The sequence below is a fragment of the Solea senegalensis genome, unplaced genomic scaffold, assembly GCF_019176455.1.
Source record: "Solea senegalensis isolate Sse05_10M unplaced genomic scaffold, IFAPA_SoseM_1 scf7180000014125, whole genome shotgun sequence".
In the NCBI taxonomy this organism is placed as follows: Eukaryota; Metazoa; Chordata; class Actinopteri; order Pleuronectiformes; family Soleidae; genus Solea; species Solea senegalensis.
The window spans coordinates 1,312-14,370 of NW_025320973.1; the positions used below are offsets into that span (position 1 = coordinate 1,312).

Genomic DNA, 13,059 nt, shown 5'->3' on the forward strand with positions numbered 1-13,059 from the left:
GCTGATTATTGATTGAAAGTTATTTCAGAAACAAACTCTTTCAAATGTTTAGTAATAAAATTTGATTCAATCAATAACTGAAATCAGAGTCATCAATAAAGATATTTTATCGTTACATAAAGAATATTAGGTTTTTCATCCATGGAACAGGATCATAATCCATCAGCTTCAGGTCAAAAGGTCAGAATGCGATTGGACGCCAAGACATACGTCAAATTCACCACTCACGCTGCAAAACGTCCAGCGTCCACATCTGTCCACGTCTGTCCAGCGCCCTGACGTTGGATCTGAACTGAATGCAGCCCGAGTCAGCGGGCCAATCAGACGAAGTGGGCGGAGCAGAGAGCGTTACTAAAGATCAAAATGTGACCTCTGACTAACGCTGCACGATATCGGAAAAAATTGACATTGAGATTTTTTTGTGAAAATACAAGACTTCTGTTTGGATAGAGTTCACCAAGGTCAAAGGTCAATGATTAGATTTGTAACTAGTTGCTTTAAAAAAAAAAAAAAAGTGGGTGGGGTCAGTAATGTGACATGTGCGGCAAAATACTGACAGCGGAGTTTCACATTCACTTCCTCATGCTCACAGGAAACAAAGATTCCTGCAGTTTCTTCTTCGTCTGTTTCCACCAAGTTTACTTCAAACTTTGTAGTTAGCGTCAGTCAGTTAACTGTAAGCATCAGTCAACTAACCGCGGCGTCAGTCGATAACTGTTAGCTGCCAGTCAGATAGCTGTTAGCATCAGTCAGATAACTGTTAGGCGCATCAGTCAGCTAACTGTTAGCGCCAGTCAGATAGCTGTTAGCATCAGTCAGATAACCGTTAGCATCAGTCAGCTAACTGTTAGCCGCCAGTCAGATACAACTGTTAGCCGCCAGTCAGCTAACCGTTAGCGTCAGTCAGCTAACTGTTAGCGTCAGTCAGATAACTGTTAGCGCCAGTCAGATAGCTGTTAGCGTCAGTCAGAAAACTGTTAGCGTCAGTCAGATAACTGTTAGCGTCAGTCAGCTAACTGTTAGCGTCAGTCAGATAACTGTTAGCGCTAGCTTCTGAGCGCAGGGCTGCTGCTGCTTTTGTCCGTCTCTTTGTTTCCGTCCTTTGTCAGAGCAGAAAAAACCTGTTTAAAAAAACAAAAAACAAAAAAACAAACATAAGACACAAAGTGGCTCTGACCTCTGACCTCCAACCTCCAACTGCGTGACACTGACCTGAGCCCAGCGGCGGTTTCTGCTGAGCATGTGCGTGTTGGCCATGGCGTTGAAGAGCGTGTGCGGCTGCAGGTCGTCGGGCAGACGAGTGAGGAACTGAGCGATGTGGATGAAATCCATCTGTAGCAGCACGTCCTCGTACAGACGCAGGATTCCCAGACCTGCACGGAACAGACTCTCCTCGCCGTCACGACAGAACACGTCCCACACACGACACGCCACGTCCAGGGGGAGGGACTTACTGAAGAGAGTGAAGATCCTGGAACACACACACACACACACACACACACACACACACACACAAACAAGTCAAACACAGATTTCAAACTGCTAAAAAAAAAAAGAGTCATTGTTAACATTGTTCCAATTATTTAAACACAGTTTATATTTGGGACTGTGATTTAACACGTTCACCTGTGGAGGGCAGCATTTAACCTCTCACTGTATCAGTGTACAGTCTACAGGGATTTATTAGTAGAAGAAGAAGTGACATGGGACACACACACAGATACACACGCACAGAGACACACACACACGCATACAGACACAGAGACACACACACATACACAGACACAGACACACACACACAGAGATACACACACATACACAGACACACACACACACAGACACGCACAGACACACACACACATACATTAGACACGAGACAGACACACACACAGACACGCGACAGACACACACACAGACACGCATAGACACACACACACAGACACATATACAGACACACAGACACACACACACAGAGACACACACACACATACACAGACACACACACACACACACACACAGACACGCACAGACACACACATACATACACAGACACACACAGACATACAGACACACACACATACACACACACAGACACATACACAGAGACACACACACACACACACACAGACACGCACAGACACACACACATACACAGATACGCATACATACACATAGAGACACACACACACATATTGGCTATTACAAGAGCAGCACACACAGACACACACAGACACACACACACATACACAGACACAAGACAGACACGCACAGACACACACACACAGACACACACACACACACACACACACACACACACACACACACATACACACACAGACACGCACAGACACACACCCACACAGACAGACACACAGAAAGACTTAAAGGTGTCAACAGTGACTGGTTTGTAAAAAGTGATGTCACTGGCTGATTGATCTGTCAATTTACACACGTGTGTGTGTGCGTGCGTGTGTATCTGTGTGCGTGCATGTGTGTGTGTGTTTGATGACTCACCAGTCGATCAGGTAGAGGTCAGGGGTCAGGTTGCTCATCTGGAAGTGGCTGAAGAGTTGAGGAAGATTCTCCTCGAAGAAAACCTCGAAGGCTGCGAAATACTTCAGCATCTGAGGAGGAGACAGGAGGAGAGAGGAGAAAGAGAGAGAGAGAGAGGGGAGAGAAAGGAGGGGAGGGAGGAGGAGAGAGAGAGAGAGAGAGAGAGAGAGAGAGAGAGAGAGAGAGAGAGAGAGAGAGACAGGAGGAGAGATTATCTCAGTATCATCAGTAGTAGTAGTAGTAATGTGTGTGTCTGTCTGTCTTTGTGTGTGTCTCTGTGTGTCGTCTCTACATATGTGTCTGTCTCTATATGTGTGTGTCTGTGTCTGTGCGTGTGTCTGTACGTGTGTGTGTGTGTGTGTGTGTGTGTGTCTGTTGTCTGTCTGTCTGTCTCTCTTCCTGTGTGTGTGTGTGTGTACCAAAATCATGGTCCACTCCTTAGAAGAAGACCATCTGACAGGGCTTCTGCTGAGAAGGTTGGCAAAGGTGATGAAGGCGCCTGCCTCCTCCAGGTTAAGGATGAGAACAGCAGCTTATGAAATCCATATCCCTGGACCTGAACACACACACACACACACACATACACACACACACACACACACACACACACACACACACACACACACACACACACACACACACACACCAGAACATGTCACAGTGTCAGTGTGTTGTGAGCGCCCCCTGCTGCTGAGAACCATGTCCAGCTAAAGCCACTGATTGTGTGTCTGGACTTTGGTGTGGGAGAGTGAGTGCTTTACAGACTTCGTGTGTCTCACAGTGAGATGTCTTCGTCATTAAAGCACAAACACTTCAACTTACATAACCGATGTCAGGCCTGTAACAGGTGTACGCGCCCAGAACGCTGTGGAGGAGGTCGTGGTAAGGACCGCCCTACAGACACAACACATGACAGGATGAACAGATTTATCAGATAGTCAGTGTTTATTAATCTGATCTAATCTGTGATGGACAAACATGAGCAGAGCTGTGACCTTCTGGAAGATGAAGAGTGAGGGGAAGGTTCTGGAAATGTCCAGTTTGATGAGATCCAGACTGGACTCTCGGTCAGCCAGAGACGCTCCTCCATCTGTCAGAGAAGACAGAAGACAGAAGTCAGTGTGGACTCAGGTTCAGCTCAATAAACCCTTCTGGAAAGGGCAAACAGAACAACTCGAGTGTCTTTATGGAAATGTATTTCACACACACACACACACAGTTAGACAGCGGTTGGGTTGTAATCTAATCCGACAAATCGTACAAGTTCTGATTAGTAGATTAGATAGACACATATGAAGGTTAATATATAAGAACTTTGATAGTAAAGCTTTGGCAAATAACAAGACAAGACACACACACCATTGACACACACACACACACACACACAGGTGCATACGCTCACACACACACACACACAGTCTCTCACCGCTCTCACTGTCGTTGACTGAACTTGTCTCACTGTAGCTCCTCCACTTCTCTTTGGCTCTGGATAAGAAGATCTCATACAGCTCTGTAACCAAGCAACACAGCAGTGAGTGTGTGTGTGCGTGTGTGTGTGTGTGTGCGCGTGTGTAAGAGTGTGTGTGTGTGTACCTGGAGTGATGTTAAGCTCATTGCCGATGGCGAGGCTCCACACTCGACCTCTGACACTGGGAGGAAGTCCCTGCCACCACAGTTCCCTCACGCGCCTTGTCCCCTTCCTACACACACGCAGACACACACACACACACACACAGACAGTTATTGATCGCATCACTGTTTCATCCAAACAGAAACTATGTGAAAATGATGATGTCATAGCTCCGCCTCTCTCTGGGTCAGGGTGCGCACACACATGCACACACACACACACAGGCACATACACGGCGTCCCAGTGTGGCAGGATGTCATTGTTCCAGATGATCATGGCGTTGGAGATGTTGTCCTCCTGACGGTGTCTCTCCTTCATCTGACGCTTCTTCTTCTGGGCTTCTTTTAACTCTGAGGAACAAAGACACGTTCTGTCACAGGGAGACCAGAACCTGGTCCTAATGAGGCATTCACACTCACGACTATGGTCAATCTAAAGTGTATTTCTGGACTGTGGGAGGAAACTGGAGAACACAAACACACACACACACAGACACACACACACACAGACATAGAACACAAACACACACACACACAGACACACACACACATCACAGACTACACAGAGAGCATAGGACACACAGAGACACACACACACACACATATACACACAAAACAGACACACACACACACAGACACACAGACACACACAGACACACACACACACACACACACACGACAGACACACACACACATACACACACAGACACACACAGACAGACACACACACAGACACACAGACACACAGACAACACAGACACTACACACAGACACACACACACACACAGACAGACACAGACACAACACAGACAGACACACATAGTACACACACACACACACACACAGATACACACAGAGACACAAGGACACACACACAGACACAAAGACACACAGACACACACACACACACACACACACACACACACAGAGATACACCACACACACACCACACCACAGAGACACACACATACACAGACAACACACAGACACAGACAGACAACACACACACACACAGACAACACACACACACACAGATTTACACACAGACACACACAGACACAGACGACAGACACACACAACACAGACACACACACACAGACAGACAACAGATACACACATACATACACACAGACATACATACACACACATTAGACATACACAAGACACACAGACACACACACACACACAGACACACACACACAAAGACACACACACACACACACACACAGACACACAAAGACACACACACAAGACACACACAAAGACACACACACACACACACAGACACAAAGACACACACACAGACACACACACACACACAGACACACACAGACACAGACACACACACAGAGAGACACACACACACACAGACACACACAGACACACACACAGACAGACACACAGACACACATACAGACACACACAAGACACACACAAAGACACACAGACACAAAGACACACAAAGACACACACACACACACACAGACACAGACACACACAAAGACACAGACACACACACAGACACACAAGACACACACAGACACACACACAGACAGACACAAAGACACACACACAGACACAAAGACACACACACAGACACACACAGACACTGTTACGGGAATTATGTACCTCATGTAAAACATGAAGACAAATGTTCAATGCAACCGTTTGATGTGACCTGCGACCATTGACACTTTGTATTGTTAATGTAACTGTTCGATGTGACTTGTGAATAGAGACAATGGGTCTGCGACTCAGGGCAAGGTGATAACAAACCCACAGAGGCGGGGGTCTGCACCTTATGGCAGGGTGATAGCTGACCCATTGAGACAGATAAATACCTTGTGTTTCCTCGAAGACAGGGGGTCTTCACTTTGTAACTGGCCTGTGTGTGTTGCTTTGTGAATGCTCCTCTTGTACAAGATTAAACCCTTGTTTGGACACTGAGCTGACTCCGATCTCCTTCCTATGGATCTCAATTCTTTTGACAGACACACACAGACACACACAGACACACACAGACACACTGTACCTCTCTTCTTGGCTCCTGCCACCATCTCCTCATATTCCAGTTTGTGTCTCTGAGTTTCCTCCTCAGATTTGGCAGGAAGGTTCCTGCAGGACAGACACAGAGACACAAGGACAGACAGAGAGACAGAGTCAGACACATTGACCGACAGAGAGACAGACAGACGCATGGACAGACAGACAGAGTCAGACAGGGAGACAGGTGGACAGACAGATGTGACATGGTTGTCACTCACGACGGTCGGTCCTCCAGGATCAAAGCTGTGGTGGACAGAGGTTCAAACTCCAGCTTCTTCCTCCTGCCTGCAGCTAGAGGGAGCTGCTGAGAACATGAGGACACATCAGAGTCCTTCATCTGCTCGTCCTGAGGACGACGTGAAAAAAACACACAAGATTGACATGTGCAAAACACACACACACACACACACACACAATCTGTATTGGTATACTGGTGTACTTGTGTATTGTGTGTGTACAAACGATGGTTTTTGTTTGGTTGTTTATTAGAAATTGAAAAGTAAAACGTCCATTAAAGGCAAAACAATATCTTTAAGGGTTCAAAAAAGGGGCTGACCTTGTGTGTGGGTGACATGGAGGCGGAGTCTGTAGCTGAGTCGGCGTCTCTGGCCACCACCTTTCCAAACATTCTCCACCCCATTGCATTATGGGTAGGTGTTTTGGGCTCTTTGGGTTTCCTAGAAAACAGGCTCCTGAAAGAAAGAAAGAAAGAAAGAAAGAAGATATATTATATCTAATATTTAGTAGAACAACAATGTCACACTCTGCAAACAAACCAACATGAACACATGAAATTCATCCTCACACCAACATTCTGAAAATACTGTACAGTCAGCACATTCACTGTGTCACAGACAGACAGACACATGAAATCATTCAAAGTGGGTGGGTTCCAGTGTCGAGAGGATGGCAGCCTAAACTTTTAGCTCCCCGAAGGTTTTACCAATTAACCCCAAAAAAACTTGATTTTGTTAACCCTGGTGGGTATTTCATAAAAGAATAAGGAAAGGGGTTACTACTAGAAGTGGATTAAGCAAGGGTTCAACAGAAGACGACCCAGACTCGAGGTACAGCCGAAGCAGCTCTCCGGATTTACACCCACGGGAGGACGATATCTCCGATGCTAGCCTTCAAAGTATCTTCAACGAAATTTGTGAGTTCAGAAGAGATAACAGGGAGCAACTCTCTGACATTAAGCAGGAGTTGAAGAGAGCGAATGACAGACTGGACGAAGTAGAAGGGAGAACAGATGAAACAGAGACCGTGCTTCTAGCAACGACAACGTTAATCAAGCGACTGACACAGCGTCAGGCTAGCTTGGAGGCGAGATTGATTGATCAGGAGGCTCGAGCATCTACGGAGTACCAGGAGGCACAGAGGGCACTGACATGGCCGCTTTCCTGAACAACATGTTGAAAACTTCACTCGACTTCCCACTTGACGGAGACCACAAGATTGAACGGGCACATCGAGCTTTGGCACGAGGCTACAAGGGATATGTCGGCGCGAGGGCTTCCAGTTACTGTGGTGAAGACCCCCGCCACATCGGACCAAGAGGAGATTCTCCTCCTGTCTACCTGGCAGATGGCAGGGAGTAGGGGAGACCAGGTCGGAAACCAGGAGCCTGTTGCTGCGAGCGACAGCGCACATCCGAAACACCAACACTCTCGTTGTCAGTGATGGATTGTTTCCTCACACTTTACAGGTTTTATGGTGACATGTGTAGCATACACTTTAGCTATGCATGCAGAACTCTGCCATACTCTATCTGGCCTGGACTCGCGTCTAATCATAGTTCACACTTCTATTTTCTTTGTTTCATCAGATGAACGGGCGAGCCATACATACATACATATGTATTTTATTTTATCTTATTTTTATTTTTTTTCTCACTTGGACTTTGGCTGAAATGCGGCCCCACCACTACGTCGTGGGATGTTCTCTTATGAGGGCTATGACTTTACAAGGTCCCACAAGGCTCCTTTGAAACGAGCATCGGAATCAACTGTTCTGAATTGCACCGGTGATGATTGTTTCTGTTCGTGTTTCTTGGGAAAGACAGGTTTGGTATAATGTACTTGCAGAGATGCCAGGAGAGATTTGTGGCTGGGTGATCATCAATGCAGCCCACAGTAGTAGACGATGAATAGGCAAACCCTTAAAGTGATTTCTTTTAATGTGAATGGGATTTTAAATCCAGCTAAGAGGAGGCAGATACTGGTGAAAATGAGAAGGGAGAATGTGCAGATTGTGCTCTTACAAGAGACACACCTCACCCCACTGGAACATGAACAGCTTAAAAGAATGGGCTTTTCAAGGGTATACTTCTCATCTTACAGGAGAGGCGTAGCAACTTTGATTTCACAACAAATACCATTTGAACAGATCTCGGAAACATCTGACAAGGAAGGGAGATACATAGTAGTTTCAGGCAAAATAAATGACGTAAATATAACAATTTGTAATGTTTATGCTCCCCCAGGAAGTAACTCTGCTTTTTATAGAAACCTATTTGATTTGATGATAGAGGGCACAGGGGTCGTCATATGTGGTGGAGACTTTAATATCCGTCTCAATCCAAAACAGGATTCATCCAAAAACCCAGTCACTACACGATTACATAGGAGAGTGAATGCATTAATGACAGAACTTGGTATATTAGATTTATGGAGGGATTTCTATCCATCTTTTTATTCACACCCACACGATGTTTATTCAAGGATAGATTATTTCTTTGTGCTAAAAAGAGATCGTCATAGAATACGTGATTGCGATATTGGATGTATTTATCTATCTGACCACGCCCTCCTCTCCTGCACTGTGGACATTATCGATAATCCGGGTAGAACTTTGTGGAGGTTGAACACAAATATCCTAAATAATCCAAGATTCAAAACCCAAATGAGAGAAGAAAATGATAACGGAGAGGTTGACTCAGTTACGGTGTGGGATACTTTAAAAGCTGTTGTTAGAGAGAGAATAATATCATTCTGTTCCTATGAAAAGAAACAAAAACAATTAAGACTGATAGACCTTAATAAAGAACTGAAAGACCTTGAGACACAACATAAAAAAGAACAAAAACTAGAAACACTAACTAGAATAAAAGCAACTAGAGATGAAATAAATAAAATATACACAAGACAAACTTATTATGAGTCAGGAATAAAATCACAAAAAATCTTGGCGAGAAAACTGCAAAAGCAACGAGCAGACAACACTATATACAAAATAAGGGACATAGATTCTGGAACTATACGATATAAACAAGAAGAAATACAAAGAACATTCAGAAAATACTACAAATGCCTGTATACACAACCCCAATTAGAAGGTGACCAGCAAATTGATAACTTCTTAAAATCTCTCAAATAACCTGCTATATCAGAAGAACAAAATAGAATATTAACAGCCCCTATAACTGAGATAGAGCTGAATAGGGCCATCTCCACCCTGAAAGCAAACAAATCACCTGGCCCAGATGGCTTCTCCTCGGAGTGGTATAAGGCATTTAATACTGAGTTGGTGCCAATCCTTCTCCAAGCTTGTGATACGACATTAAAAGATAATAAAATGCCTCCATCTTGGAATGAAGCAGTGATTTCCGTCAATCTCAAGGAGGGAAAAAGTAAATTGGAGTGTAGTTCATACAGGCCTATATCGGTGCTGAATGTTGACTACAAGCTTTACACAACCATCCTTGCCAGAAGACTGGACAAGGTTCTTCCTCAGCTTATACACAATGATCAGACCGGATTTATCTCACAAAGACAGACTCACGACAACATCATTACACTTAATACATCATATCCAAAATAATAATATTGAAGCTTGTTTAGTTGGTCTAGACGCAGAGAAGGCCTTTGACTCGGTAAGTTGGCCTTTCCTTTAGAAAGTTTTAGAAAGAATTGGCATGGACAACATTTTTATTAGAGGGATCCGTACATTATACTACAAACCACTGGCCCGAATAAAAATAAATGGTTACCTTTCAGATACTATTTTACTAGAACGTGGTTCGAGACAGGGATACCTGATTTCGCCCCTGCTATTTGCACTCTATATAGAGCCTCTAGCTCAGTGGATAAGACAGACTCAGAGTACTAAAGGCATCTGCATTAATGGAGACGACCACAAGGTGGCGCTATATGCTGATGGTTTATTTAAGTGACCCTCCTAATTCACTCCCCAAATGAATGGTCTTTGGTAGTTATTCAGGATATAAATTAAATATACAAAAGACACAAATTTTGACTATCAACTACCAACCCACAGAGCAATTTAGGGACAAATTCCATATTAAATTGGATCAAAATTCATTAAAATATCTAGGAATAAACCTGCCGAAAAGAATTCGAACACTGGCAGAGATAAATTATGGCCCCCTCTTAACTAAAATTAAAGAAGACATGCATAGATGGAACTCAAGTTTTTTTTCTTAGTCTCAGTCACAGAATTGATTCTGTAAGAATGAATATGCTCCCACGATATCTCTTCTTATTCCAGGCACTCCCTGTAGAAATTTCCTCAAAACAATTTTCTGAACTGGACAAGATTATTTCCAGATTTATTTGGCAGGGTAAAAAACCCAGGATTAGGTTTAAAACTTTACAACTTCCAAAGAAGCAAGGGGGATGGCACTATCTAATTTTAAGGATTTTTTTATGCAGCTCAGATTAAACCCCTGATTAATTTGTGTAACCCATCCTTTTGAGCAAGATGGAAAGATATCGAACTCTCCACTCTGATTGACCCCCCAATACAAGCAGTACTACCGTACAAACATCTGGGAAGATTTATAGACAAGGCACAGAACACCTGGATCAAAGCACACCTAAAAATCTGGACTATGATAAAAGACGAGTATAAATTAAGTAATAAATTACAGATAATTCAATGGTGTGCCTATGATCCGGAATTTAGGCCTAACACGATTGATAAGGGATTTAAATCATGGATTTTGAAAGGAATAACGACATACTACTCTCTCACAGAAAAGGGACAATTTAAAAACTTTGAAAGAAGACTGTAACCTTGAAAGAACCGATTTTTTTAGATTCCTCCAGGAACGTAACCGCTTTGAGCATATCACTAATCTACCTAAGCAGTTTTCTACATTATTTTTAGGAACTTCGGATTCACAGATTAGGCAAGCTGATTAATATTTATTTCGTATTTTGATAACCGCTGGTAAAAAAGCACTGACACGGCGTTGGCTTCTCCCTGATCCGCCCACAATACAGGAGTGGATAAGTATAGTAAGTGACATTTACCTCATGGAACAGATTACCTTCTCTATTCCCCTACAGAAAAACATATTTATCGAATTGTGGACCAAATGGGTAAGATATGTTAGTTTTGAACAGACAGAAGTATTGAATGGATGATCCTGTAATGCTATTTTTATGCTTTATTTTTGAATGTTTTATTTGGCCTAACGACTAGTGCGTATGGTTTTATTTTATTTATTTAAAAAAAAAAAACTAAACTCCCTGGTGGACATTTCTTTATTTGTTCTTTTGTATACGTCTATCTTTCCCAATTTGTTTGAGTTCTCAAGTATACTTTTATTTGATTTTTTGTATTTTGTTTCTTGTTTTGTATACAAAGATTTCAACTGTGAGTGGCAGAAATTCCATTGTATGTTATTTAAAATGAAAGTAATTGCTGTATTGTAATGCTCTCACAAAACAAAACAAAAAATAAAGAAAAAAAAAATAATAATAATAAAGAATTGCTTGATTTGCTAAATGATTCTAGATAAATAATCAATAGATCTGTCATATGATTATTTCCTATAGAATAATAACCAACATTGCATTTCTTAATGTAATAATCTACCATCAATTGTATGATAAATGTGATGAGTCATGTAAAATACTTTGATTAAATGTAGCCTATTATTATCAAAAATGTAGGCAAGGCAACTTTATATAGTACATTTTAGCACAAGGTGATTCAAAGTGCTTTACATAAAATAAGATGAAAATACAACAATTCAACATATAGCATGTGGGACAAAATACAGAAGTAGCACAAATGCAGCATGTAAAAATGACAGGCTTAAATGAAAATGATATCAATTCTATACAATTGGCCATGCAGGAAATAAAGCTATCCCATCGATTTGCAAAACATTCAGTTGATAAATGTGATGAATATCACGTTCTAACATTACTACTAGGACTGCCAAATAATAAAATATGGAGAATTTCACATACATTGCAGTGAAACAATAATGCTATTTTAATTATGGTCTTTTTGTTCTTTGGGATTATGTGGCTGTAATCCTCATATACCTCCATGAGGAGAACATCTCTGCACGCTCTTTTTTTCCCTTGCTTTTCGGCATTTTACACAGTTTTCGCGCTCGACTAGAATGGGCTTTTTATTTTCCCTGTGGGCGTGCACAAGTTGAGGCTTAACAGGTGAGGCTTGACTAAGCGTCAGTTAGAGCCAGCTGATTTCACTTGATGGAACGGCTTGGAGCTAGATTGGGACGTGGAGCTTAGTCAAGCTTCAAGCTTACACCTAAGTCTGGCAATTCTTAGCTACGTTGATGGAATACCCCCCTGATTTGAAGATGAGAGGAAGCTCCTGTTTGTTTGTAAACAGTCACAGCTGTGACATCATCAACAACAGTCATTCTGATTGGCTTCATGTGAACGTGACAGAGGAGAAAGTGAAAAACATCAAGTTCAGTAAGAAAAGGTCAAAGCTGCGACTGACGTGAAAACTACAGCGACTGAAACACTTTAGAAAACAAAAAACACGTCAGCTGTGAAAAGATCCTGATTCTACATCAGAGGGAAGAAAAAGTGGAAACATGGA

At 42.8% G+C, this 13,059-nt stretch overlaps 1 protein-coding gene across 1 annotated transcript; it reads right to left on the reverse strand.

Moving 5' to 3' along the window:
* Positions 1 to 885: 885 nt before the first annotated feature.
* LOC122760888 (TBC1 domain family member 12-like) lies at positions 886 to 6,937 on the reverse strand (the record flags this gene model as incomplete). Its single annotated transcript, XM_044016086.1, is given in 13 exon segments — positions 886 to 1,121; positions 1,213 to 1,471; positions 2,515 to 2,625; positions 2,975 to 3,018; positions 3,021 to 3,103; positions 3,372 to 3,447; positions 3,549 to 3,643; positions 3,980 to 4,063; positions 4,147 to 4,253; positions 4,416 to 4,533; positions 6,215 to 6,297; positions 6,447 to 6,574; positions 6,785 to 6,937. Coding segments are annotated over 13 exon segments (1,416 nt in total), but the record flags the coding sequence as incomplete, so codon positions are not given.
* Positions 6,938 to 13,059: the final 6,122 nt, after the last annotated feature.